The 27,697-nt window shown below is 52.7% G+C and overlaps 1 protein-coding gene and 1 non-coding gene across 6 annotated transcripts; both read left to right on the plus strand.

Moving 5' to 3' along the window:
* PTCH2 (patched 2) lies at positions 1-27,069 on the plus strand. Of its 5 annotated transcripts, none has more exons than XM_007978995.3 (22): positions 1,915-2,307; positions 3,105-3,297; positions 13,931-14,120; positions 14,228-14,297; positions 14,477-14,568; positions 15,230-15,425; positions 16,221-16,342; positions 16,490-16,637; positions 16,718-16,849; positions 16,942-17,097; positions 17,180-17,272; positions 17,622-17,747; positions 17,838-17,956; positions 18,061-18,409; positions 18,535-18,847; positions 18,940-19,082; positions 19,167-19,347; positions 19,482-19,762; positions 19,874-20,011; positions 22,710-22,852; positions 22,920-23,019; positions 23,419-27,069. In XM_007978995.3, the coding sequence occupies exons 1-22, from the start codon at positions 2,236-2,238 to the stop codon at positions 23,671-23,673; spliced, it is 3,612 nt and encodes a 1,203-aa protein (XP_007977186.2). In that variant the 5' UTR covers positions 1,915-2,235; the 3' UTR covers positions 23,674-27,069. The 5 variants fall into 5 exon arrangements, with proteins under 5 accessions (XP_037854618.2, XP_037854594.2, XP_037854602.2 ...); XM_073007369.1 differs by having other exon boundaries at positions 2,124-2,307; positions 3,156-3,297; XM_037998690.2 differs by lacking the exon at positions 3,105-3,297 and having other exon boundaries at positions 1-2,307; positions 22,710-22,847; positions 23,419-23,592.
* On the plus strand, positions 26,113-26,229 carry LOC119626545 (U5 spliceosomal RNA). Its single transcript, XR_005242697.2, has one exon. It is a non-coding gene; the product is annotated as a U5 spliceosomal RNA (small nuclear RNA).
* Positions 27,070-27,697: the final 628 nt, after the last annotated feature.

Consider the following 27,697-nt stretch of genomic DNA (forward strand, 5'->3'; position numbering starts at 1 on the left):
ACCGCACCCGGCCATGATTTTTTTTTTTTAAAGTCTGGGAGAACTGACCAAGAAATTGGCCAGAGATAATAGTAGTTGTGTTAGAAAAATGAGCTTATTGTAGATTATTTTTCTCTTTCCCAAACTTTACATATTGGAATATTGATTTTACCCAACTCTGCCACTTGGGGTTTATCAGTCAGGAACCCAATAGAAACAGCACACTCAAATAGGATAGTTGAAAGTTTAATAGAGGGACTATTGCCTCTATTCTTCCCTGTTTCCAATCCTTTACACCCTGAATTCTGCAACTTTTAGTGACTCACTCAACAATTATTAAGCACCTATTTATTGTCTGGTGAAGAAGGCAGACTTTCAAGTACATAAGTTATTTTGTCATAAATGCAATTATACATATATAAATTGAGTTGTTATAGAGAGCACAAATAAGCAATTATCTGCCAGGAGAGAGACATGAATCAAGGAAGGTTTCAAAGAGGGTGTAGGCTGGGTACAGTGGCTCACGCCTATAATTCCAGCACTTTGGAAGGCCCAGGTGGGAAAATGACATGAGCCCAGGAGTTCGAGACCAACCTGGGCAACATGGCAAAACCCTGTCTATACAAAATTACAAAAATTAGCCGGGTGTGGTGGTGCACACCTATAGTCCCAGCCGTTTGGGAGGTTGAGATGGGAGGATCCCTTGAGACTGGGAGCTCAAGGCTGCAGTGTGCTGTGAAGGCGCAACAAGAGGGAGATCCTGCCTCAGAAAAAAAAAAGGGGGGGAAGGGAGCAGTGATTCAAGTTCAGTTTTTTGAAGATTATCTGCCAAGACAAAAGGGCCAAAACATGTGCAAAGGTAGGAACGAGGGAACACTGATGTGAGGGAACTATGGGAGAGGAGGCTTTAGCTAGCTAGATCACACAGGGCCCTGTGCTCCAAGTGGGTCTTGTGCTTTGGAGCTATCAGATTTGCATGTTAGAGAAATGACTCTGGTCTCAGTGGAGAGAGTGGACTGAAGAGGGCAAGAATGGAGGCCGGGAAGAGTGAACAGAAATCTTGGACTTTGGGTCGGAAAGAAAGTGTGGCCCTACGCGCTTTGATGCCATCTCTAAGACCTACAGCTACCTGACCCCCGACCTCTGGAAGGAGACTGTATTCACCAAGACTCCCTATCAGGATTCACTGACCACCTCGTCAAGACTCACACCAGAGTCTCCGTGCAGAGGATCCAGGCTCCAGCTGTGGCTACAACACAGGGTTTTTATACAAGAAAAATAAAGTGAATTAAGCCTGAAGAAAAAAGAAAGAAAAAGAAAGTGTGGTCCTTGGCCAGGCGCGGTGGCTCACGCTTGTCATCCCAGCACTTCGGGAAGCTGAGGTGGGCTGATAGCCTGAGCTCGGGAGTCTGAGACCAGCCTGGGCAACATGGCGGAAACCCGTTCTCCACCAAAAATACAAAAAGCCGGGCGTGGTGGTGCATGCCTGTGGTCCCAGCTACTCGGGAGGCTGAGGTGGGAGGATGGCTTGAGCCTGGAAGGCAGAGGCTGCAAGCCGAGATGGAGCCACGGCACTCCAGCTTAGGTGACAGAGTGAGACCCCGTCTTAAAAAAAAAAAAAAAAAAAAAAAAAAAAAAGTGTAGCCCTAACAGAGCCCGCAAACGCCCTTTCTTAACGTCAGCCTCTGGACTTACACTTGGCAGCGCTGCGCCTCTCTGGGATCTCCCTCCCTCCTCCTCCCTGTGGCCCCGCGGGCGGGAGGGAGGCGCAGGGTGGCCCAGCCTGGGTGGTCTCCTGCCCCGCCCCCTGCGGCGCCGTTACCTAGCAGCGGGCTCGGCCGCACGGCTAGGGTAATTTGCGGGCCCCTCAGCCAATGGGAGGGCGTCGCCCCGGCCAGCTCCCTTTTCTGGAGCTCCAGCCGCCTCCCGGGCACTGCAGTCGCCACCTCGAACCCTGCTGTGCGTCTCGGGCCGGCAATTCCGTCTGCGCGCGGAACCCATTCCTCCTCCAGCCGCCGCGGCCCACGGCCCACAGAGCGGGTGAACCCCGGCGCCGCGCCCCGGGCCCGCAGCTCCCTGCACTCATCCCTCGCAGCCGCCTTAACACCGGCACCCCACAGTCTCTCCCACGCCCGCGCCTTGGCGGCCCCTCTGAATCCCCACGCGGGGCCCAGCGGTACTGGGAGACCGGGCTAGCCTATGGGAGCGCCCAGATAACGCGGGTTGGGGGCGCCCGCGCCCCCCATCCCCGCCAGCATGACTCGATCGCCGCCCCTCAGAGAGCTGCCCCCGAGTTACACACCCCCAGCTCGAACCGCAGCACCCCAGGTGAGTAGAGGGGGAGCTGGAAGAAGGAAAAGCGGGGCCAGGTCTGTCACTCGGGCCTCTGCAAGGTTTGTGAAGTGCCGAGTGTCATTGGGTGTCTGACGCTAGCGAGAGCTAGCACGGCAAGCAAGTTGTGCGTGTGTGTCGGTGTGTCTGTGCTTGTGTCTCCCCCTCGTCTGGCCAGTGAGAATAAATGTCTGTGGGTTCACCTGTGTCCACCCGACGACAGGTGTGTGTACATATGTATCCTGCTCTCAGAAAATGGGCCTATGCCGGCCGGGCACGGTAGCTCACACCTGTAATCCCAACACTGGGAGGCTGAGGAGGGCAGATCACCTGAGGTCAGGAGTTCAAGACCAGCCAGGTCAACATGGTGAAACCCTGTCTCTACTAAAAATAATAAATCAGCAGGGCGTGGTGGCGGGCGCCTGTAGTCCCATCTACTTGGGAGGCTGAGGCAGGAGAATCTCTTGAACCAGGGAGGCGGAGGTTGCAGTCAGCCGAGATGACACCACTGCACTCCAGCCAGGGCTACAAAGTGAGACTCCATCTCAAAAAAAAAAAAAAAAAAAAAGAGAAAACGGAAAAAAAGAAAATAGGCCTATGCCTTCCTCAGGTGTGTGCTGGAGGTGGTGGGTGTTACATCTTCCAAGTGTGGGCCTGTGTCTGTGTTGGTGCTCCCTGTCCCACATCCAGAAATCAAGAAGTTAGGGCTGGGCAGCAGATATACAGGGTGAGAAGGGAAGGATTTCATGCATTGTTGCAGTGATGCCTGGCTGACCCTTCTCTTTCCATCCCAGATCCTAGCTGGGAGCCTGAAGGCTCCACTCTGGCTCCGTGCTTACTTCCAGGGCCTGCTCTTTTCTCTGGGCTGCGGGATCCAGAGACACTGTGGCAAAGTGCTCTTTCTGGGACTGTTGGCCTTTGGGGCCCTGGCATTAGGTCTCCGCGTGGCCATTATTGAGACAAACTTGGAACAGCTCTGGGTAGAAGGTAAGTTGTGGCCACTGGCCATAGCTGCTCAGGTATGGTGAGCCCAAGACAAGAATGGGGTGAGGAGCTTGGCTACTGAGCTCTAGTAGGCCTGGCCCTGGGGCTGGAGGGTCTCTTGCTGGCCAGAATCTGTACACCTGGGCATCTAGGAACACTGTTCCCTCCCACAACCATAAATGGACATCTGCAGATGGTAGACCCTGTGAATTGGCTGTATAGAATATTTGTCTGTGATTTTGTATGTGTTTATTTAGCATTTATTGTTAACTTTCTTTTTTTTTTTTTTTTTTTTTTTTTTGAGGCGGAGTCTCGCTCTGTCGCCCAGGCTGGGGTGCAGTGGCCAGATCTCGGCTCACTGCAAGCTCCGCCTCCCGGGTTCCCGCCATTCTCCTGCCTCAGCCTCCCGAGTAGCTGGGACTACAGGCGCCCGCCACCTCGCCCGGCTAGTTTTTTGTATTTTTTAGTAGAGATGGGGTTTCACCGTGTTAGCCAGGATGGTCTCGATCTCCTGACCTCGTGATCCGCCCATCTCGGCCTCCCAAAGTGCTGGGATTACAGGCTTGAGCCACCGCGCCCGGCCTTTATTGTTAACTTTCTATGTGTGTTTTTGACAATGCATCAGGGTTTACAAAAGCAGCTAAAACAAGATTCATTTTTCAGTAGCAAGGAAAGTAAAATATGTGCTGAAATAACTAAAATACAATACAGAGCATCCTGTGATTATGTTGTATAAGAGAAAGCAGGGAGAAATCACTTATGACCAGGAGTATCAGAAAAGTTAGAACTAGAAGGCTGGGGAAACTGAGTAAATCATCTGGCCAAGCCTCCAGGGAGAGGGCTCAGGCACCCAGGCCCATTTAATGGAAAAGCAATACAGAATCCACACTTTGAGGCAACAGCCAGGGTCAGATGGGATCAAATCCTCACTTTCTTAAGGAAGCATAAAAGAATGATTTTCTTGGGATTTTTTTTTTTTTTTGCGGGGCGGGGGGCAGTTTTATTTTTTGTTTTGTTTTGTTTTGAGATGGAGTCTCACTCTGTTGCTCAGGCTGGAGTGCAGTGGCACAATCCTAGATCACTACAACCTCCGCTTCCCGGATTCAAGTGATTTTCGTGCCTCAGCCTCCCAAGTAGCTGGGATTACAGGTGGGCGCCACCATGCTCTGCTAATTTTTGTATTATTAGTAGAGACCAGGTTTCACCATGTAGGCCAGACTGGTCTTAAACTCCTGGCCTCAAGTAATCTGCTCACCTCAGTCTCCCAAAGTGCTGGGATTACAGGTGTGAGCCACTGTGCCTGGCCAGAATGATTTCTTATTAATAATTTCAGCAGGCCGGGCGTGGTGGCTCCCACCTGTAATCCCAGCACTTTGGGAGATCGAGGCGGGCAGATCACAAGGTCAGGAGTTCAAGACCACCCTGACCAACATAGTGAAACCTCATCTCTACTAAAAATACAAAAATTAGCCAGGTGTGGTGGCGAGTGCCTGTAGTCCCAGCTACTTGGGAGGCTGAGGCAGGAGAATCGCTTGAACCTGGGAGGTGGAGGTTGCAGTGAGCCAAGATTGCGCCACTGCATTCCAGCCTGGGCGACAGAGGGACACTCTGTCCCAACAAAAGAATTTTTTTTTTAATTAAAAAAATTTTTTTTCAGCATGACTCTTCTTTACTGAGGGCTGGTTTCATATGGCAGCCCTTTGATAGGAGTCAAACTCCAGTCTGTTTTTCCCTGGGAAGTTTGCATTTTGTAGGCTCCCTCAGCCCTGGCCCATACCCAAAGGCAGAGCCCACGTTGGAGTCTCACACCCTTGAGTTATTTCAAATACTGGCAAGTCCTAGGATCCAGAGCAGATGTTTCTCAGAGCTTGCCTGCCTGTTGGGCTCCCACACGCCGTCCCCACCCTATCTACCCACAGCCCTGCAGACTCTCACATCCATACACACTCTAGGCCAGCCCTGGGGTCCAGAGCAGATGTTTCGCTCTGCCTGCCTGCCCCCAGCCCCAGGACACAGATGTGCATACATGCACATACACGTACCCCCACCCACACCACTGCTGCCTGGGTGGTCCCAGATGACTCTTGGATTTCCTGCCACAACAGAGGCAGTCTCCCTTCCCTTCCTCCCTCTCCATTCCCCACATTTTCCCCATCTAAGCACTGCTTGAACCTCCATGTTTCTTCATCTCTCCTACACTCCAGCATAGGATAGGCTAGACCCCAGCAGTTTTTTGCTGTTGTTTGGGAGAAGGTTTTGTAAGAGGATGGTAGCCAATTCCTAGGCTTTTTTCCTTTATTTCAGAATATCATTCTTGTCCTGTATTGGCTGGGGGTGAGGTAAAAGCAGTGATCATTTTTTTCTTTTTTTATTTTCTTTGTTTTTTTTTTTTGAGAATGAGTCTTGCTCTGTCGCCCAGGCTGTAGTGCAATGACGCGATCTTGGCTCACTGCAACTTCTGCCTCCTGGATTCAAGCGATTCTCCTGCCTGAGCCTCCAGAGTAGCTGACACTATAGGCCTGCGCCACCATACCCCGCTAATTTTTTTGTATTTTTAGTACAGACCGGTGTCATCATGTTGGCCATGCTGGTCTTGATCTCCTGACCTTGTGATCTGCCTGCCTCAGCCCCACAAAGTGCTGGGATTACGGGTCTGAGCCACCGCGCCTGGCCAATCTTTTTTTTCATAGAGATGGAGTCTCACTATGAGACCCAGTCTCAAAGAAAGAGTAAGCAGACAGGGTGCAGTGGCTCACATCTGTAATCCCAGCACTTTAGGAGGCCGAAGTGGGTGGATCACCTGAGGTCAGGAGTTCAACACCAGCCTGGCTCACTTGGTAAAACTCCATCTCTACTAAAAATACAAAAATTATCCAAGTGCAGTGGTTTGCGCCTGTAGTCCCAGCTACTCCGGAGGCCGAGGCAGGAGAATCGCTTGAACCCAGGAGGCGGAGGTTGCAGTGAGTCAAGATTGCGCCACTGCACTCCAGCCTAGCGACAGAGCAAGACTTTATCTCAAAAAAAAAAAGAAAGAGAGAGAGAAAAGAAAAGGAAAGGAGAAGGAGAAACAGAAACAGAAACAGAAACAGAAACAGAAAGCAGAGGAAGAAAGCAAACATTGGCTATCAGTGTTCCAGACCAGTGTTCCATACCTCCTTAACTTTGCCATGGTGAGACTTGGAATGTGACTGATTTGTCTTTCCTGGCCAACTGTAAAGTCAAGGGTTCAGAGGTAGATTGTTCTCTAAAATGAAAATTACAAAGGCTGGGCATGGAGGCTAACGCCTGTAATCCTACCACTTTGGGAGGCCGAAGTGGGTGGATCACCTGAGGTCAAGAGTTTGAGACAAGCCTGACCAACATGTTAAAACACAGCTTCTACTCCAAATACAAAATTAGCCAGGCGTGGTTGTGCATGCCTGTAATCCCAGCTACTCAGGAGACTGAGGCAGGAGAATCGCTTGAATCCGGGAGGCAGAAGTTGCAGTGAGCCAAGATCGCACTATTGTACTCCAGCCTGTGCAATGAGAGCTGCCATTCTGTGTAGAAGACAGAGGATGGCCTTGTATCAGTTGGTAGAATCACACTCACTTTTTTTTGTTTTTTTTTTTTTTTGAGACGGAGTCTCGCTCTGTCGCCCAGGCTGGAGTGCAGTGGCCGGATCTCTGCTCACTGCAAGCTCTGCCTCCCGGGTTCACGCCATTCTCCTGCCTCAGCCTCCCGAGTAGCTGGGACTACAGGCGCCCGCCACCTCGCCCGGCTAGTTTAAATCACACTCACTTAAATGTCTAAAGCTAAAACCTTAGGAGTCATCCTCAGTTCTTGTTTACCCAATTGTTTTATTTATATATTTTTGAGACAGTCTTGCTCTGTCGCCCAGGCTGGAGTGCATAGTGGTGTGATCTCAGCTCACTGCAAGCTCTGCCTCCTGTGTTCACGCCATTCTCCTGCCTCAGCCTCCCGAGTAGCTGGGACTACAGGCGCCTGCCACCACGCCCGGCTAATTTTTTGTATTTTTAGTACAGACGAGGTTTCACCGTGTTAGCTAGGATGGGCTCGATCTCCTGACCTCATGATCTGCCTGCCTTGGCCTCCCAAGTGCTGGGATTACAGGCGTGAGCCACCGCGCCTGGCCCGTTCACCCACTTGTTTAGTAAACTAGTAAATCCTTGCTTCTTAACCTCTCTCATAACAGACCCATCCTTTCTACCTTGTGGTTACTGCCCTAGTTGAGGTCTTGTTCCATCCCTGGCAATACACTCCTGATTGTATCATTTAGAATGCTTTTAGGCCAGGCGTGGTGGCTCATGCTTGTAATCCTAGCACTTTGGGAGGCCAAGGTGGGAAGCTTGACTGAGCCCAGGAATTCAAGACCAGCCTAGGCAACATGGCAAAACCCCATCTCTATTTCTAAAAAATTAAAAATTATAAAATAAGGCTGGCACAGTGGTTCACACCTGTAATCCCAGCATTTAGGGAGTCCAGGGTGGGGTGGATCACCTGAGGTCAGGAGTTTGAGACCAGCCTGGCCAATGTGGCAAAACCTTGTCTCTACTAAAAATACAAAATTTGGCCAGGCGTGATGGCATGTGCCTGTAATACCAGCTACTTGGGAGGCTGAAGCAGGAGAATCACTTGAACCTGGGAGGCGGAGGTTGCAGTGAGCAGAGATCGCGTCACTGCACTCCAGGCTGGGTAACAGCAAGACTCTGTCTCAAAAATATATATAAATAAATAAAATAAAATAATAGAATTGCTTTTAGCAACATGAAAGAGAAAAAAAAGGAAAGGAAGGAGGGAAGAAGGAAGAAAGAAGATTGATTTATTATTCTCTGTAACAGGAAGCCTGGTTGATTTTGTTAATTCAGCAGCCCAAGGACATCAGCAAGGACCCAGTTTCTTTCTTTCCCCTCTGCCATCTTCAACATGTTGGACTTTTGTCCTCAGGCTTATCTCAAAGTAGCTGCTGCAGTGTCAGGAAAAAGAAGTCATTCTTGTCTCGCACGTCTTTTTGTTTTTGTTTTGTTTTGTTTTACAGAGACAGGATCTCACTCTTTCACCCAGGCTGGAGTGCAGTGACACAATCACATCTCACTGCAGCCTCGAACTCCTAGGTTCACACAGTCCTCCTGCCTCTTTCTCCATAGTATCTGGGACTACAGGCACATGTCACCATGTGCAGCTAATTTTTTTGTTTGTTTGGTTTTTGTAGAGATGCAGTCCCACTATGTTGCCCAGACTGGTCTTTTTTTTCTTTTTTTTTTTTTTTTTTTGAGAGGGAGTCTCGCGCTGACGCCCAGGCTGGAGTGCAGTGGCCGGATCGCAGCTCACTGCAAGCTCCGCCTCCCAGGTTTGTGCCATTCTCCTGCCTCAGCCTCCCTATAGCTGGGACTACAGGCGCCCGCCACCTCACCCGGCTATTTTTTTTGTATTTTTTAGTAGAGACGGGGTTTCACTGTATTAGCCAGGATGGTCTCGATCTCCTGACCTCGTGATCCGCCCGTCTCAGCCTCCCAAAGTGCTGGGATTACAGGCTTGAGCCACCGCGCCCGGCTTTTTTTCTTTTCTTTTTTTTTTTTTTCCATCCCCTGAGATGAAGTCTTGCTCTGTCACCCAGGCTGGAGTGCAGTGGATCAATCTCAGCTCACTACAACCTCTGCCTCCCAGGTTCAAGCAGTTCTTCTGCCTCAGCCTCCTCAGTAGCTGGGATTACAGGTGCGCACCACGCCTGACTAGTTTTTGTATTTTTAGTAAAGACAGGGTTTCACCATGTTGGCCAAGCTAGTCTCAACCTCCTGACCTCGTGATCCACCCACCTCGGCCTCCCAAAGTGCTGGGATTACAGGTATGAGCCATCACACCCGGCTGGCCCTTAGGCTGGTCTTGAACTCCTGGTCTCAAGCGATCCTCCTGCCTTGGCTTCCTGAAGTGCTGGGATTACAGGCATGAGCCACCATGCCTGATCTTGCATCTGTTTTTGAAAGTAAGGAAAAATTTATTAGTAGCCTCCCAGCCAACTTCTCATTTGTTCTCTTTAGCAAGAACTGTGTAGCATCCTATGCCGAAATCCTTCACGTGGCAAAGGCAGTGGAATTACTGATTGGCTTCTTAAACTAATCAAGTTTCACCTTCTGATGCTGGGGAGGAGCCCAGCTGTCCCTAATTGCTAGGCCTTTCTGAGGATGGCCACGGAAATCAGGGTCTATTAGAAAGGAGGAAGGTGCTGACAGCCTCACCTTCAAATCTGCCTCCACAGCACCACCCTGTGGCCAATCTCCATCTGGCCAAGTCAGTCCCCTTCTTAGTGCCCTTCCACGGATTTCCACCAGATTCTGTAAAATCAAGTAACTCCATAGCACACACTCTAGGCCCTCCATAATTGGACTTGATTGCTTCTCCAGCATTGCCGCTAGCTCCTCCCTGGCTCACTCTTAGCAGTACCGAAACACGGAGTCTTTGACAGTTCCCTGCACACACTTGGTCCAGGACACCTTTCCTGACTTCTTCTCGTGGGCACCTCTTACAACCGTGTATTCACAAAAATACATTGTTAGGTGATGAAAACGTCAGATCCTCTCTGCCCAAAATCTCCCATGACTCCCATTTCACCCAGAGAAAGCTTAAGTCCCTACCATGGTATATAGGCCCTTACACGTGAAACTTCTGGACCAAAGATTATGGAACCTACATGTTGCAATGTTGCTTTCCCCCAAAGAGTATACCATGTTACACTCCCATAGTGGGTTAGAGTGTACTCCTGTAAACCAGCAATGAGTGCTATCAATTTTAAAATTTTTGCTAAATTGTTAGATAGTAACTTATCGATGTTTTTATTTGCATTTAGAGGATTACTTATAAGGTAGACTATTCTTCCATATTGGTTAACCAGTTATATTTTCTCATTGGTAAAGACATAAAAGTATGGCCGAGCACAGTGACTGACACCTGTAATCCCAACCCTTTCAGAGGCTGAGGCGGGAGGATCACTTGAGCCCAGGAGTTCGAGAATAGCCTGGGCAACATAGGGAGACCCTGTCTCTACAAAAAATACAAACATTAGCTGGGCATGGTGGCACACACCTGTAGTTCCAGCGACTTGGGAGGATTGTTTGAGCCAGGAGGTCAAGGCTACAGTGAGCTGTGATCGCACCACTGCACTCCAGCCTGGGTGACAAAGCAAGACCCTGTCTCAAAAAAAAAAAAAAGGGACGAGTTTTTTTTTAATGTGTCAATCTTTTTTTTTTTTTTTTTTTTGAGACGGAGTCTAGCTCTGTCGCCCAGGCTGGAGTGCAGTGGCGCAATCTCGGCTCACTGCAAGCTCCGCCTCCCGGGTTCACGCCATTCTCCTGCCTCAGCCTCCCAAGTAGCTGGGACTACAGGCGCCTGCCACCGCGCCCGGCTAATTTTTTTTCTATTTTTTGTAGAGACGGGGTTTCACCATGGTCTCGATCTCCTGACCTTGTGATCCACCCGCCTCGGCCTCCCAAAGTGCTGGGATTACAGGCGTGAGCCACCGCGCCCGGCCCTTAATGTGTCAATCTTTTATTTTTTATTTATTTATTTATTTATTTGTTTTTGAGATGGAGTCTCGCTCTGTCGCCCAGGCTGGAGTGCAGTGGCGCAATCTCAGCTCACTGCAAGCTCCACCTCCTGGGTTCATGCCATTCTCCTGCCTCAGCCTCCCAAGTAGCTGGGACTACAGGCACCCGCCACCACGCCCGGCTAATTTTTTGTATTTTCCTTTAGTAGAGACGGGGTTACACCGTGTTTGCCAGTCTGGTCGTGAACTCCTGACCTCATGATCCACCCGCCTTGGGTTCCCAAAGTGCTAGGATTATAGGCGTGAAACACTGCCCCCAGCCTAACGTATCAATCTTGATATTCTCCCTCCTCTGTCCTATTTCCTCCCCTGTCACCTGCAGTCTTTCTTTCCTTCAGTTCCTTCTCATTTTCCTGTCACATCATTTCTCTACCAGCAACCATTGAAAAATAACTCCCCATCTGTACCCACTGTGTGCCATGCAGTTTCCTAAGTACTTTGCCTGCGCTGATGCTAATTCTACCAAGGTAGTCACTGTTTCCATTTGACAGATGAGGAGCTGGAGACCCAGAGGGAATAAGTAATTAGCCCAAGGAACAGACTAAGCATTATCGTCTCTTCCTTCCTGCACCACAGTGCATCCCAGTTCATCTGTCCATATCTATCTTTGTCAACTAAGGTTTATCTTTTTCTCTTCCCCATTTTCTCCCCTGAGGAGTCTTTATTGTCTTTGATGCTCCATTTTAAATTATCCATGTTTCTTTCTCTTGCTTTCTCGTCAGATCTCTCTGGGTTCCTTCCTCCTCCCATGCCTCCTTCCTCTTAGCAAACCCACTTACTATGGAAAGCTTATCTCTGTCCTCCTCTTCCCCTCCATGCGGCAGTCTTCGGCCTAATCCTGGTGAAATAAACACTGCAGTACAGGCCTGGCAAAGGAGTGGGGAGTAGGGAAGAGTCAGAGAAGGAGAGGCCAGGCATGGTGGCTCACGCCTGTAATCCCAGCATTTTGGGAGGCCGAGGCTGGCAGATCACCTCAGGTCAGGAGTTCAAGATCAGCCTAGCCAACAGGGTAAAACCCCATTTCTACTAATAATACAAAAATTAGCCGGGCGTAGTGGCAGGCACCTGTAATCCCAGCTACTCGGGAGGCTGAGGCAGAAGAATCACTTGAACCCGGGAGGCGGAGGTTGCAGTGAGCCAAGATTGCACCATTGCACTCCAGCCTGGGCAACAAGAGTGAAACTCTGTCTCAAAAAAAAAGAGAAGGAACTGGCAGTGTGGGGAGCAGGACAGGAAGACTGTTTTCGTGAGGTGAAGGCCAGGAATGTGCCTTTTGGGGCACGAGGGCACATGTGAGCATATGGGTAAGTATGTGTTGGGGGCTACCAAGGATTTGGGGCTTTTGTGAGTGAGAAGATTACGTGGGTTTGAAAAAGAGATTGGAGGGCCAGGCGCAGTGACTCACGCCTGTAATCCTAGCACTTTAGGAGGCTGGGGTGGGAGGATCGCTTGAGCCCAGGAATTTAAGACTAGCTTGGGGCCGGGAGTGGTGGCTCATGCCTGTAATCCCAGCACTTTGGGAGGCCGAGGAGGGCCTCCCAAAAGGGAGGTCAGGAGTTCGAGACCAGCCTGGCCAACATAGTGAAACCCCATCTCTACTAAAAATGCAAAAAATTAGCTAGGCATAGTGATGGGCGCCTATAATCCCAGCTACTCAGAAGGCTGAGGCAGAACGTTGCAGTGAGCCAAAAAAAAGACCAGCTTGGGCAACACAGTGATGAGACTTTCTCTCTACAAAAAATTTAAAAATTAGCCAGGCACGGTGGCGGGCGCCTGTGGTCCCAGCCACTCGGGAGGCTGAGGTGGGAAGATCACCTGAGCCCAGGAAGTCAAAGCTATAGTGAGCTGTGATCAGGCCACTGCACTCCAGCCTGGGCAACAGAGCAAGACCCTGTCTAAAAAAAAGAAAGAAAGAAAAAAGAGAAAAAGGAAAAGAGATTGGGAAACATGACGATCTCAGATGGGACTTGAGTCTCAGAGAAGCAGTACGTGTGGGTCCCAGCAGGCAGCAAAGACTAACAGGAGGAGACCCCCAGACAGGTGGAAACAGCGCAGGGTCTGAGATCGGACCAAATCCACAAAGCCTCCAGAGGTAGATTTGGCCCCCATTCTCCCCCACATCATAGTTAAGTGATATCCCCTCACAATGTCCCCACCTCCCCCAGGTCCCAGTTACACAGCAGGAGCCTGTGGCCAGCATGACGCAGGACTGGAGGGGCGCTAAGATCCAGGACACTAAGGCAGGCCTGGCGCCGGGACTCCCTGTAGTCTGGACAGTGAGGGCGGTGAAAGGGATCTGGACACCTTCCTCCCCTGGGCTCACTTTGATTTCACCCCTGCCAGGGTTTGTGAGCTGATTCCATGCACTTCCTGCCCGAGCAGGAGCAGCACACTGAATGGCTGTCCCATCCCCCACCTTCCCCACACCAACACAGGGCCCACTATTATCACCCATTATTATCAGACACTCCTATCCCTGCCCTCTCCCCAGGACACTTTGCAGAAAGGTGTGTGGATATAAATCACTGCCCAGAGCAACCTGAACTAAGAACCAGCCCCAGCCCTACACCTGTTCTTTCAGGAAACCCTCCCAGCAGCAGTCTCCCTATTGGCCCCATTGGCCCTCCTTGTCCTCCCTACCAGAGCACAGAGGGACTGAGGGTTCCCTTACCAAGATGCCTCTACAACCCCCCCAGCCCACGGCCAGCTCATGCTGATTGTCATTTTTAAGTTTATGCCCAAAACCCAGCCAACCTGGTTCATGCTTAAACCCTAGACCACACAGGAAATCCACAGAGCCACACAACCAAGGCCTCTCCACTTCCCTGGCAGAGCTCCAGGACCCAGAAGCCTGGGGAGTCAGCCTGGGCCATGACCAGGCCCTCAGGGATAAGGCAGGGGCTCCTCTCTGCAGGAGCTCCTCTCTGCTCCACCTCTCCCACTTCTCTGGGGAGGCCTCAGAGTTAGAAGCCCCCTTCCCAAGTTCTGACGCACCTAGGCCCTTTCCCCCCCAGCTTTCTCTCTTTGCTCCTGCAGTGGGCAGCCGGGTGAGCCAGGAGCTGCATTACACCAAGGAGAAGCTGGGGGAGGAGGCTGCATACACCTCTCAGATGCTGATACAGACCGCACGGCAGGAGGGAGAGAACATCCTCACGCCCGAAGCACTTGGCCTCCACCTCCAGGCAGCCCTCACTGCCAGTAAAGTCCAAGTATCACTCTATGGGAAGTGAGTCTGGCTGAGCCCCTGAGCAGCTGGGGTTGAGGCGTGCTGTGGGGGTTCTGGAGTGGGAATCCCCCTCTTCTGCTGATCTCCTATGCCCCTGGCTATTGCAGGTCCTGGGATTTGAACAAAATCTGCTACAAGTCAGGAGTTCCCCTTATTGAAAATGGAATGATTGAGCGGGTAAGTGTCCTGAGAGGGAGTAGAGGCAGAACCTTTTCTGTGGCGTGGAAGGACTCAGAGAGACCGAGCAAGCCCCACAGCCTGCAATCCGCCCCCTTAAAACTAAGGAGGGGGATTGCAGAGGGCATCCTACAAAGGTTGTGGGGCAGGACTGATGTGGCCTGGGGTATCCCTGGCAGATGATTGAGAAGCTGTTTCCGTGCGTGATCCTCACTCCCCTCGACTGCTTCTGGGAGGGAGCCAAACTCCAAGGGGGCTCTGCCTACCTGCCGTGAGTGCCACTCCTGGGGCCCTGCTTCATCTCCCGCTGGGGACTCTCCCAGCAGAAAGGAGGGGTTGGGGGAATGAGGATGATCAAAACCTTACCAAGGTCCTAAGTACTCCCAGGCCAGCAACAGAGAGCACGGGCTTCCCCAGGGCTCTCTCAACATCCCCCTTCTCCTTCCCTCTGAAGGAAGGAAGACCTGGCTTATTTACACAAAACTAAACACAAAGATCTGTAAGATCTGAGCAAAGGAGAAAAAGATCCCCAGAAAGAGGCTTTGCTGGGGGGAATTACCTAGGTGTTTGCTAAGCTGTTGCCCAGGCCAAAAAGAAAACCTGCTACAGGTGTGTGCCTGCTGGTTATATATTAGAACCAAGCACACAGCTTGGTAAGGGACTCACTGGGGCCTTTCTAGGCCCTTTCTATGTATTAGGTAACCCTGCCCTGATAGACGTCTCAGCCCCTTGTACTCATCTACCGCTCACTGTAGCACCCTGGTGGGCCCATGCTGCCTGGCAGTTCTGAGAAGCTGAGGCTTGCGCACCCTCCATATGGAGGGACAAATGGGCAGATAAGAGGAGGGTGGGGTACAGCATGGGGCCCCAGCAGCAGTTTGGAGCCTGGGTTTTCATTCCTGACCCTCACCAACTATGGGCTCTTCCCTCAGCGGCCGTCCGGATATCCAGTGGACCAACCTGGATCCAGAGCAGCTGCTGGAGGAGCTGGGTCCCTTTGCCTCCCTTGAGGGCTTCCGGGAGCTGCTAGACAAGGCACAGGTGGGCCAGGCCTACGTGGGGCGGCCCTGTCTACACCCTGATGACCTCCACTGCCCACCTAGTGCCCCCAACCATCACAGCAGGCAGGTGGGTTCCAACCAGGTCTGCCAGGGAAAGACTATTTTCCTTCCCTCATACACTCCTATGTTCTGGGGAAGCTGACTGCTCTGTGCCCTGACCCTCACTTCCTGGCATTACCCTGCTCCCGCAGTGCCAGGCCCCCAGTTCCATTCCCATTCAGTTATCCTACGGAGCCCTCAAGTGGTATATGAATCCCTTTTTCCTTTTCTGAGCCTAGATAAGGCTGGACTTTTTAAAATTTTATTTACTTATTTATTTTTTGAGTCTCACTCTGTCGTCCAGGCTGGAGTGCAGTAGCTGGATCTTGGTTCAAGCAATTCTCCTGCCTCAGCCTCCTGAGTAGCTGGGATTACAGGTGCCCACCACCATGCCTGGCTAATTTTTGTTAGCCCGCCCGAAGGGCTGGGATTACAGGCGTGAGCCACTGCGCCTGGCCAAGGCTGGACTTTTTGTCAAAATAGACTAATACAGGGAAACTAAGAACACAGTAGGTAAGCATGAATATCATACCTGGTCTCCCTGGTTTATGGCCCTGCCAATGTGGTACTTTTCCCAGAATCCGCCAGTTACACCAGCTCCTCCCAGAAGCCTACTTCCAGGCCTCTGCTCCCCCTTCGGGATTCCTGTCTTCGGGATACTAGCTGTTCACTTCTGCAGAGCAGTCAAGAGGCTCAGAATAGTTACCTACACTCCAGGCCCACTGAGCTCCATGGTGGCTTGGTTCCTGGAGGTGGAAGCCCAGGGACACTCAGTTATCCACAGCCAGGGCCTTGAGCATTAACCCCTCCTATTCCCCTCCAGGCTCCCAACGTGGCTCACGAGCTGAGCGGGGGCTGCCATGGCTTCTCCCACAAATTCATGCACTGGCAGGAGGAATTGCTGCTGGGAGGCATGGCCAGAGACCCCCAGGGACAGCTGCTGAGGTAGGGTCTCCTCTGGGAGGTGATGAGGGGACTCCGTGCATGAGAACCCATACTGTAATGCCAGGCAGCTCTGGCAAAAGGCCCTGCACATCCCTCACCAGGTGTTTGGGCCAGCTCTGACCCCTGGTTCTCCCGCACCCCCACCAGGGCAGAGGCCCTGCAGAGCACCTTCTTGCTGATGAGTCCCCGCCAACTGTACGAGCATTTCCGGGGTGACTATCAGACGCATGACATTGGCTGGAGTGAGGAGCAGGCTGGCACAGTGCTACAAGCCTGGCAGCGGCGCTTTGTGCAGGTCGGTATGGACAAGGACAAGGTGGATGCCCTGAGGCCACTCCCTCCTCCTGCCCCCTCCAATCTACCCTGTTTCTCCAGCTGGCCCAGGAGGCCCTGCCTGAGAACGCTTCCCAGCAGATCCACGCCTTCTCCTCCACCACCCTGGACGACATCCTGCATGCGTTCTCTGAAGTCAGCGCCGCCCGTGTGGTGGGAGGCTATCTGCTCATGGTGGGTTTTGCACCTGGCACCTTGCCCCACTCCACCTCCAGCCAGTGCCCACCCTGGGAGCCCCTGTCTGAGACTGCCCTTTCTCCCCACAGCTGGCCTATGCCTGTGTGACAATGCTACGGTGGGACTGTGCCCAGTCCCAGGGTGCTGTGGGCCTTGCCGGGGTACTGCTGGTGGCCCTGGCGGTGGCCTCAGGCCTTGGGCTCTGTGCCCTGCTCGGCATCACCTTCAATGCTGCCACTACCCAGGTACGCCTGGACTGCAGGGCAGATTCAGTGCCAGTCACCAGGCTTCATGGGTCCTCAGCTGCCCGCTCCTCTGCCCTTCTAGGTGCTGCCCTTCTTGGCTCTGGGAATCGGCGTGGATGACGTATTCCTGCTGGCGCATGCCTTCACAGAGGCTCTGCCTGGCACCCCTCTCCAGGTGGGGCCTCGTCCCCCAGGGCTCATCTGAGGCAGCTCAGCTTACTGGTTAAGAGCCTCTTGGTTCAAGTGACCCTGGGCTGCTAATGAATCTCAGTGCCTCTTGTCCCCATCTGTAAACAGGGGAAATAATAGTGCTGTGTCCTAAGAGTTGTGTTTGGATCAGTGAGGTAACTCAAGCTGAATGCTTAGAACAGTCCATCACACGTACATGGTACCCAGTAAATGCTAGCTGCTGTGTTATGACTGCCCCACCTCTGCACCCCAACTTCCTGAGCCTCCCCTTCACTCCACCTTGACACAGCCCCTCCTTTGTGACCTGAGGGCAGGTCCCCACTCTGTCCTGGCAGGAGCGCATGGGCGAGTGTCTGCAGCGCACGGGCACCAGTGTTGTACTCACATCCCTCAACAACATGGCCGCCTTCCTCATGGCTGCCCTCGTTCCCATCCCCGCGCTGCGAGCCTTCTCCCTACAGGTGAGGCTTCTTACACGGGCGGCTCAGGGTGGGTGTGGGGCTCAGGCCAAGCTTCATCCAGCCTTCATGCCCCTCCTGTCCGTCCCCCAGGCGGCCATAGTGGTTGGCTGCACCTTTGTAGCCGTGATGCTTGTCTTCCCAGCCGTCCTCAGCCTGGACCTGCGGCGGCGCCACTGCCAGCGCCTCGATGTGCTCTGCTGCTTCTCCAGGTACTGCCTGCACCCCAGCCCCTTCCTCCCGTGACCCACGCCAGCCTGTCCCCTCACCAGCATTTCAAGGCACAGACCTGTCATCCACTCTCTACCTCTTCCAGTCCCTGCTCTGCTCGGGTGATTCAGATCCTGCCCCAGGAGCTGGAGGACGAGACGGTTCCAGTGGGCATTGCCCACCTCACTGCCACAGTTCAAGCCTTTACACACTGTGAAGCCAGCAGCCAGCATGTGGTCACCATCCTGCCTCCCCAAGCCCACCTGGTGCCCCCACCTTCTGACCCACTGGGCTCTGAGGTCTTCAGCCCTGGAGGGTCCACACGGGACCTTCTAGGCCAGGAGGAGGAGACAAGGCAGAAGGCAGCCTGCAAGTCCCTGCCCTGTGCCTGCTGGAATCTTGCCCATTTTGCCCGCTACCAGTTTGCCCCCTTGCTGCTGCAGTCACATGCCAAGGTAAGACTGGGCCGAGCAGGGCAGAGACTTAGCATCTGTGGGCCCAGAAGGGCAGAGGGCTCAGTCCACCCCTGAGGGGCTGGGGGCAGCCCTGGGGCCTCCAGCTTAGTTGCCACTTCCCACAGGCCATTGTGCTGGTGCTCTTTGGCGCTCTTCTGGGCCTGAGCCTCTACGGAGCCACCTTGGTGCAAGACGGCCTGGCCCTGACGGATGTGGTGCCCCGGGGCACCAAGGAGCATGCCTTCCTGAGCGCCCAGCTCAGGTACTTCTCCCTGTACGAGGTGGCCCTGGTGACCCAGGGTGGCTTTGACTACGCCCACTCCCAACGCGCCCTCTTTGATCTGCACCAGCGCTTCAGTTCCCTCAGGGCAGTGCTGCCGCCACCGGCCACCCAGGCACCCCGCACCTGGCTGCACTATTACCGCAGCTGGCTACAGGGTGAGAGGCGAGGAGACTGGCAGGGAGGGGTGCTGCAGGGAGAAACGCCCTGGGGCCACCAGCCAACAGAACCCTATCCTGGTCTCCCCTAGGAATCCAGGCTGCCTTTGACCAGGACTGGGCTTCTGGGCGCATCACCCGCCACTCGTACCGCAATGGCTCTGAGGATGGGGCCCTGGCCTACAAGCTGCTCATCCAGACCGGAGACGCCCAGGAGCCTCTGGATTTCAGCCAGGTTGGGAGAGGGCTGGAGGGATGGAGTAGCACAGGGGCTGCAGGCCTCCGGGGCCCAGGCCTTCAGCACTCTCTGCCTCTGCAGCTGACCACAAGGAAGCTGGTAGACAGGGAGGGACTGATTCCACCCGAGCTCTTCTACATGGGGCTGACCGTGTGGGTGAGCAGTGACCCCCTGGGTCTGGCAGCCTCACAGGCCAACTTCTACCCCCCACCTCCTGAATGGCTGCACGACAAATATGACACCACGGGGGAGAACTTTCGCAGTGAGTCCTGGGGGGGAGCTCAGCAAGAGCCTCAGCCTCACCCACACAAACCCTGAGCCTGAGGCCCTGCCCACTCTGCCCCGTGCTCACTGCCCCATCCCTCTCCCTCTTCTCCCTTTCCCTCCCCCACGCAGTCCCGCCAGCTCAGCCCTTGGAGTTTGCCCAGTTCCCCTTCCTGCTGCGTGGCCTCCAGAAGACTGCAGACTTTGTGGAGGCCATCGAGGGGGCCCGCGCAGCATGTGCAGAGGCCGGCCAGGCTGGGGTGCACGCCTACCCCAGCGGCTCCCCCTTCCTCTTCTGGGAGCAGTATCTGGGCCTGCGGCGCTGCTTCCTTCTGGCTGTCTGCATCCTGCTGGTGTGCACATTCCTCGTCTGTGCCCTGCTGCTCCTCAACCCCTGGACGGCTGGCCTCATAGTGAGTGCTTGCAGGAGTGGGGACAGAGAGACCCAGCGGCACCCTCACCCTTCCCTGCCCAGCCTGTCTTCCCTCCTGCCAGGAGCCCTCCGTGAGCCTTGTCTCCCCCAGGTGCTGGTCCTGGCGATGATGACAGTGGAGCTCTTTGGTATCATGGGTTTCCTGGGCATCAAGCTGAGCGCCATCCCCGTGGTAATCCTCGTGGCCTCTGTAGGCATCGGTGTTGAGTTCACAGTCCACGTGGCTCTGGTGAGCACAGGCACCCGGGGGAGGGACCAGTCAGCTGATTCAGTATTCAACACATATTGTTCAAGCCCCTACTATGTGCTAGGTACTGTTTAAGGATTTGGGGCCAGGCGCGGTGGCTCACGCCTGTAATCCCAGCACTTTGGGAGGCCAAGGCAGGCAGATCACGAGGTCAGGAGATCAAGACCATCCTGGCTAACACAGTGAAACCCTGTCTCTACTAAAAATACAAAAAATTAGCCGGGCATGGTGTTGGGCACCTGTAGTCCCAGCTACTTGGGAGGCTGAGGCAGGAGAATGGTGTGAACCCAGGAGGCGGAGCTTGCAGTGAGTCAAGATCGCGCCACTGCACTCCAGCCTGGGTGACAGAGCGAGACTCCATCTCAAAAAAAAAAAAAAAAAAAAAAAAAAATTTGGGCTGGCCGGACATGGTGGCTCACGCCTGTAATCCCAGCACTTTGGGAGGCCAAGGCAGGTGGATCACCTGAGGTCAGAAGTTTGAAACCAGTCTGGCCAACATGGTAAAACCCCATTTCTACTAAAAATACAAAAAATTAGCCAGGCATGGTGGCACATGCCAGTAATCCCAGCTACTTTGGAGACTGAGGCAGGAGACTTGCTTGAACCTGGGAGGCAGAGGTTGCAGTGAGCCGAGATCGAGCCATTGCACTCCAGCCTGGGCAACAAGAGTGAAACTCTCCGTCTCAAAAAAGAAGAAGAAGAAGAAAATTTGGGCTGGGCACGGTGGCTCATGCCTGTAATTTGGATGATGCTGGGGCATTTTGGGAGGCCAAGGCAGGAGGATCCCCTGAAGTCAGGAGTTCAAGACTAGCTGGCCAACATGGCAAAATCCCGTCTCCACTGAAAAAACAAAATTTAGCCGGGCGTGGTGGTACATGCCTGTAATCCTAGCTACTCAGGAGGCTGAGGCAGGAAAATCACTTGAACCCAGGAGGCGGAGGTTACAGTGAGCCAAATCGCATCACTGCACTCCAGCCTGGGCAAAAGAGCAAGATTCAATCTCAAAAAGGAAAAGAATTTGGAAAATAAAAATAAAAAAGAATAAGGGATATAATAGCAATACAGTTTTTTACCTCCAAGGAACTTATATTCTAGGGATAGAGATAGACAATAAGGGCTGGGTGTGGCGGCTCATGCCTGTAATCCTAGCAATTTGGGATGCCAAGGTGGGCACATCACTTGAAGTCAGGGGTTCAAGACCAGCCTAGCCGACATGGTGAAACCCCGTCTCTACTAAAAATACGAAAATTAGCTGGGTGTGGGGGTGAGCGCCTGTAATCCCAGCTACTTGGGGAGGCTGAGGCAGGAGAATCACTTGAACCTGGGAGGGCGGAGGTTGCCATGAGCCAAGACCATGCCACTGCACTCCAACCTGGGCAACAGAGCAGGACTCTATCTCAAAAAAAAAAAAAAAAAAAGTAAATAATTAGCTGGGCATAGTGGCACATGCCTGTAGTCCCAGCCACTTGGGAGGTTGAGGCGGGAGGATCACTTGAACCTCAGAGTTTGAGGTTGCAGTGAGCCATGATTACACCACTGCACTCCAGCCTGAGCAACACAGTAAGATCCTGTCTCAAAAAAAAAAAAGGGGGAGGGGATGGTAGCAGGATGGCAATGTGGGCTTAATGGAGGGGTTCTACAGAGATACCAGAGATACAGAGATGCCAGAACCAAGGAGGGCCTCACCCAGGGCTGCATATTCTCTGACAGAGGAAAGGGGGGACCCACAGACCAGCCAGACTCCACAAACAGCTCCCTTCCCTTCCCCCCACCAAATATCTCTATTATTCTGATTGTAAGAACAATATTGGTCCTTGAAAACAAAGTCAGTATGCAGAAAGGTAAAAAAGAAGAATTAAAAATTCTCTGAAACACTACTCTGAGAAATAACTGTTATCACTTTGGCATCCCTCTTCTAGATGGACTAGTGGTTGGCAAACTTATTCTATTTATAGGACCAAATAGTAACCATTTCAGGTTTGGTAGGCCATAGTCTTTGCTGCAACTCTGCCATAGAAACACAAAATTGTCTAGACAATACATTAACCAATGGGTACGGCTATTTCAACAAAATTTCATTTACAAAACAAGTAACAGGCTGTAGTCTGCCCAACCTATTTTTGTTGTTTGTTTGTTTGTTTGAAACAGTTTCACTCTGTTGTGCAGGCTGGAGTGTAGCAGTGCAATCTCGGCTCACTGTGACCTCCACCTCCCTAGCCAAGCGACCCTCCCACCTCAGCCTCCTAAGTAGCTGAGACTACAGGCGCAAACAACCACACCCAGATAGTTTTTGTATTTGTTACAGAGACAGGGTTTTGCCATGTTTCCCAGGCTGGTCTCGAACTCCCAACCTCAGGTGATCCACCCACCTCGGCCTGGGATAACAGGCGTGAGCCACCGCGCCCAGCCTTGTTTGTTTTTAGAGACAGGGTCTCACTCTGTTACCCAGGCTGTACCCTATTTTCTACACGTCTCTGTGTCTAAGCTCACCAAACCCATCCATACAGTGTTACCTAAAAGTACTCACGCATGCTCCCTGTACAGTTCCCATGAACTTAGTTCACCTGGCCTTTGGTGGGCCAAGGTATTGTTGAGCTCTGAAGACAGTTACAGCTGGGTACATGGCTGAGCTGGCCATGACTGGCAGAGGAGCAGCTCCAGGACCACTCTATTTTCCCAGGGCTTTCTGACCACCCAGGGCAGCCGGAACCTGCGGGCCGCCCGTGCCCTTGAGCACACATTTGCCCCTGTGACTGATGGGGCCATCTCCACATTGCTGGGTCTGCTCATGCTTGCTGGTTCCCACTTTGACTTCATTGTAAGGTAGGGAGGGCTCGGGGCGGGGAGGCAGGGCTCAGGGCAGGCCTGGGCTGACTCCCCCCGCCCCCAGGTACTTCTTTGCGGCGCTGACGGTGCTCACGCTCCTGGGCCTCCTCCATGGACTTGTGCTGCTGCCTGTGCTGCTGTCCATCCTGGGCCCGCCACCAGAGGTGACCACACCCTCGGCTCCATCCCTCTGCTCCCAGCCCAGGGGATGGGGTAGGGATAGGCAAGGGAAGGGACAGAGCCCTGTGGTCCACAGACAGGTACCTCCCCAACAGGTGCCACGAGCTGAAGGTGGCAGCCTCCTTCTTTCCCCAGACACCATATTCCTGCCTCTCAGCCCTCCTGGTTTCTTCATGGGACCCACCTTAGCCTTTTAGGATCCAGAGCAAGGTGCAGAGTTTGCCCCAGACCTCAACATCCTGTTACTTGCCAGCTCTCATATCCTGCTGGAGACCAACAAGGACCCCAGCTTCCCAACAGTCATGGTGATCCCTAGGGAGATGCTGAAGGGGACGGGAGCCCCAGGGGCCCGTGGGCTTACTGTGGCTGGTGTCTCCCCACAGGTGATACAGATGTACAAGGAAAGCCCAGAGGTCCTGAGTCCACCAGTTCCACAGGGAGGTGGGCTTAGGTGGGGGGCATCCCCCTCCCTGCCCCAGAGCTTTGCCAGAGTGACTACCTCCATGACCGTGGCCATCCACCCACCCCCCCTGCCTGGTGCTTACGTCCATCCAGCCTCTGATGAGCATCCTTGGTCCCCTGCTGCCACCTCAGTTCCAGGGGACCAGGTCCAGCCACTGGGTGAAAAGAGCAGCTGAAGCACAGAGACCGTGTGTGGGCCACGTGGGGTCACTGGGAAGCACTGGGTCAGGTGCTAGACGCAGGATGGACCCCTGGAGGGCCCTGCTGCTGCTGCACCCCCTCTCCCGACCCAGCCATCATGGGCCTCCCTGATATCCATACAGAACAGCCAGCGCCTTGCACACCCAGGCCTGTGTGAGCCTATGTCTGTGTCACTTGAGAGTGAAAGCCAGCACTTCAGGCTGCAGTGCAGCCCTGTCCCCCTTCCCACCCCACGCCGCTGCCCGCTCAGCTGACCAAGCCTGAGACCCTCCAGCACCTTTCCTCAGTCCTGGCCCCACCGCCTGGTGACTCCTGGGCAGGCTCTTCATATCCCTGCCCACCTCCTACCACGTCCATTATTTATATGAAAATGTCTATTTTTGTAGTGTACATAGATGTTAGCTATGTTGAAAGTTTTATTTTTTAAAGAATGAAATATATTCTATGTGAACTCATCTCAAATGACTTCAGTGCTTTTTTTTTTTTTGGACAGAGTGGGGAGTTTGCAAGTGAACATTCGCTATTGGAAGGGGCTTTGGTGCCAGGACCTGAGGTATTAGCTTCTCTAGTTCTGGGTGGAAAAGACCCCAGATTCTGGATTTTTGTCATATACTTGGTAACATCATCTGGATTAAGTGCTTAGTATACAAAACAATAACAAATTTTGTTGGTGTGAAATCCTACTGGGTTCAATCTGGAGACCGGGAGCAGAAAAAAAAAAAAAAAGCCCCACCGTGTGGCTTTCCAAGCCACCATATTCCAGCCCGCCCACCTCTCCAGACTCACCTCCACCTACCTGCTTCACCCGCACGGGAAATGGCAAGACGAGAGGCAAGGCCATGCAGCAGCCGGAAGGTGAGGTGGAGGCAGGTCAGGAAAGCGGTCAGTTGAAGCAGAGAGAAGGCAACAGGGTCTGGGGAGCTTCTCCGGAGGTTTGTGGACCGAGGGAAAGGAGCCAGTTCCCAGAGCAACCTCCAAGGCAAAGGCCTCTGCAAGTTGGTGGTTGGCCTGACAGTCGAGAGGCATCTTTGGCCAGTCAGCCAGTGGATCAGTTGCAGGAACTGCCAGAAACGAAAGTGCTAGCGGCTAGTGAGGAAACAATTTAAGCTGTTTGTTCTGTGAAGGTTGAACAGCCCCACTGAGCACAGGCCTTGAAGAGTGGCCACAGCCCTGGAATAGAGCACAGAGCCTCACCCAGAGGCGTGCGGAGGTTTGCGACTGCCCTTTCCCAGCTATAGCTTAGGACCCATAGTCTAGTTCGCATAGACCCTGGGCTCCAATCACCCACTCACCAGGAATGATGCCACCCCACCAACAATGCCTTCTCACATCCCACCCCACCTGGGCAAAGGCCAGGAAATCATGTTCTGAGCAAAAGATACAAAAAAACAAACAAACAAAAGGAAACGCCTATTGCAATTAAATTCACACCAATATGTCTAAAAAGCTCGAGAAGTGGGTAGTTGGCAGAGAACCTAAAGTAGGGGGTGCAACCAGCAGGCCCAAGGGAGGGAAGCTGGATTTGGGTCCAGCAGTGTTTGGGTCACCAAGGAGGGCCTTCTAGGTGGAGCAGAGAGAGCTCACCAGGTTAGAATAGTGCAAAGGGGGTCAGCCCTATGTGCCACTTACCAGCGGAGTAACCCTGGGCAAGTTAGCCAGCCTCACTAAGCCTCCTCATCTTCATCTTCCCAGGCCCGAGGAGATCTAGCCTGTACCTCCCACCCCAGTACCCCTTCATCAGACACACGGAGCGCCACTGTCTGGACAGGCTGAACTGGTCTTCGGGTCCATAATTTCTCATACGCCATTCCCTCTGCCTAGAACACTTTCCCACATCCCCTGGCTGTGACTCCATATCACCCTTCGAGGTGAATTGGATCGGATGCCATCTCCTCCAGGAGAGGTAATGTCGTGCCTCCTGTGAGTTCCCACTGCCCCTGAGTGTCTGTGCCCGTCTGTTTCCCCGTCCCTCTCCCTAAGCCCGGAGGCTTAATGCGGGTAAGGATGGCGGGACAGGACCTTAACCCCTGGGACAAACACCAGCTCCGCAAAGGACTCGGCACCCACGGGGTGCGGGTCCCAGGAAAACTAGCAGACAGGAGAATAGGAGAGCAAAGGAGACCAGTGATCCACGGGTCCCCGGAGTCCCGCCCCGGGGACCCAGCCCCGGCGGCGCGGAACAGCCCGGAGCCGCCTGTGATTTGCATACCCATGGTGCACCACGAAAAGATACACTCACGATGCTTGCACTCCCTCCGTGCGGGCGTTTCTGCACTATTTTAGGGCATGATGCCTCTTACAGCATCTTTGTGCATAAACTACATGCAGGGAGTGCGTACCACGCAAGCACCCAACAACCATAAGTGAGTTAAGTGTTAGCTCTCCCCGGGAGGTTCGAAGCCAAACTTACTACTATACTCTAGCTTCTCTTCAAGTCGCACAAATCTTTCGCCTTTTACTAAAGATTTCAGTGGAGAGGAAACAACTCTGAGTCCTTAAAAATTTTTTGAGGTCTCGTATTTCACGAGACTAAGCTGTGAGTGTTGAAAGTTAGATTATTGTTATTAACTTGATAAAGTCTCATTTTTTACCACCTATCCGAAAGATTTCTCGAGTGTGGTAATGCACGTCTGTAATCTCAGTTGCTCAAGAAGTGCACGTCTGTTTAACCTCAGTTGTTCAAGAAGCTACTGCAGTAGAGTCTCTTGAATGCTGGAACGGAGCTTGCGGTGATCAGAGATCGTACCACTTGCACTTGCACTCCAGCCAGGGCGACAGAGACTCCGTCTCAAGTAAAAGGAGATAAAGAAACAGTGGAAGGCACTTTCAAGTCGTCCGGTCATTAATTAAGCCTTAGTGTGGCTAGAGGTTCAGGAACGGTATATCTCGCCAACCAAACTCCTTGTTCTATCCCCAGAGATAGGAGCTGGTTTGGTGTGACTCTTCCAGACTGATTTTTTTTCCCTAACTCGACTGCGAATCCAAACAGTTTATGTGGTGAAGATACAAGGTTCCTTCTTCTACGAAGCTTTTTTTGTTTTGTTTTGTTTTGTGAGATAGAGTCTCTGTCACCCAGGCTGGAGTGCAGTGGCACAATCTCAAATTACTACAACCTCCGCCTCACGGATTCAAGCGATTCTCCTGCCTCAGCCTCCTGAGTACCTGGGACTACAGGCGTGCACCACCACACCCAACTAATGTTTATATTTTTAGTAGAGACAGTGTTTCACCATTTTGGCCAGGCTGGTCTCAAACTCCTGACCTCGGGTGATCCGCCCGCCTCGGCCTTCCAAAGTGTTGAGATTACAGGCATAAGCTAACACGCCCGGCCCCTATGGAGCTTTTCTAATGGAACCAAACACAAAACAAATTGAATAAATAACATAAATCCCAGATGAATAATATCTCAGTGAGAAGTGCCCTGTAGAAAGAGAATTTTGATAGAATGGTCTACCTCCTTCCTATTCCCTCTCCATAAGGGAGCTCATCGACTTCCATGGCTTTAAGTAAATGCCATCTGATAGCTAGTGACCCCCTAGTTTACAGCCATCAGCTGGTCCTGTTGACTCCCTTCCATCAGCTGGTCCTCTTCAAGGCGTATGTTTCATCCAACCACATTTTACCACCTCCACTGCTGCCATCCTGGTCCAAGATCTCTTGCTGGATAATTGCAATAGCCCCTAACCATTCTCCCTAGACCACTCTTCTACCTCGCTCTTGCCCTTCTCTATCCCAGTCCTCCACAGAACAGCCAAACTTTTTTTTTTTTTTTTTTTTCTGACATGGTCTTGCTGGAGTGCAGTGGCATAATATCAGTTCACTGCAACCTCCACCTCCCAGATTCAAGCAATTCTCCCACCTCAGCCTCCCAAGTAGCTGGGACTGCAGGCGCACGCCACCACACTGGCTAATTTTTGTATTTTTTGTAGAGACGGGATTTCGCCATGTTGCCCAAGCTGGTATCGAACTCCCAGACTCAAGTGATTCGCCCACCTCACC

This window comes from Chlorocebus sabaeus, chromosome 20 (assembly GCF_047675955.1).
Source record: "Chlorocebus sabaeus isolate Y175 chromosome 20, mChlSab1.0.hap1, whole genome shotgun sequence".
Taxonomy (NCBI): domain Eukaryota; kingdom Metazoa; phylum Chordata; class Mammalia; order Primates; family Cercopithecidae; genus Chlorocebus; species Chlorocebus sabaeus.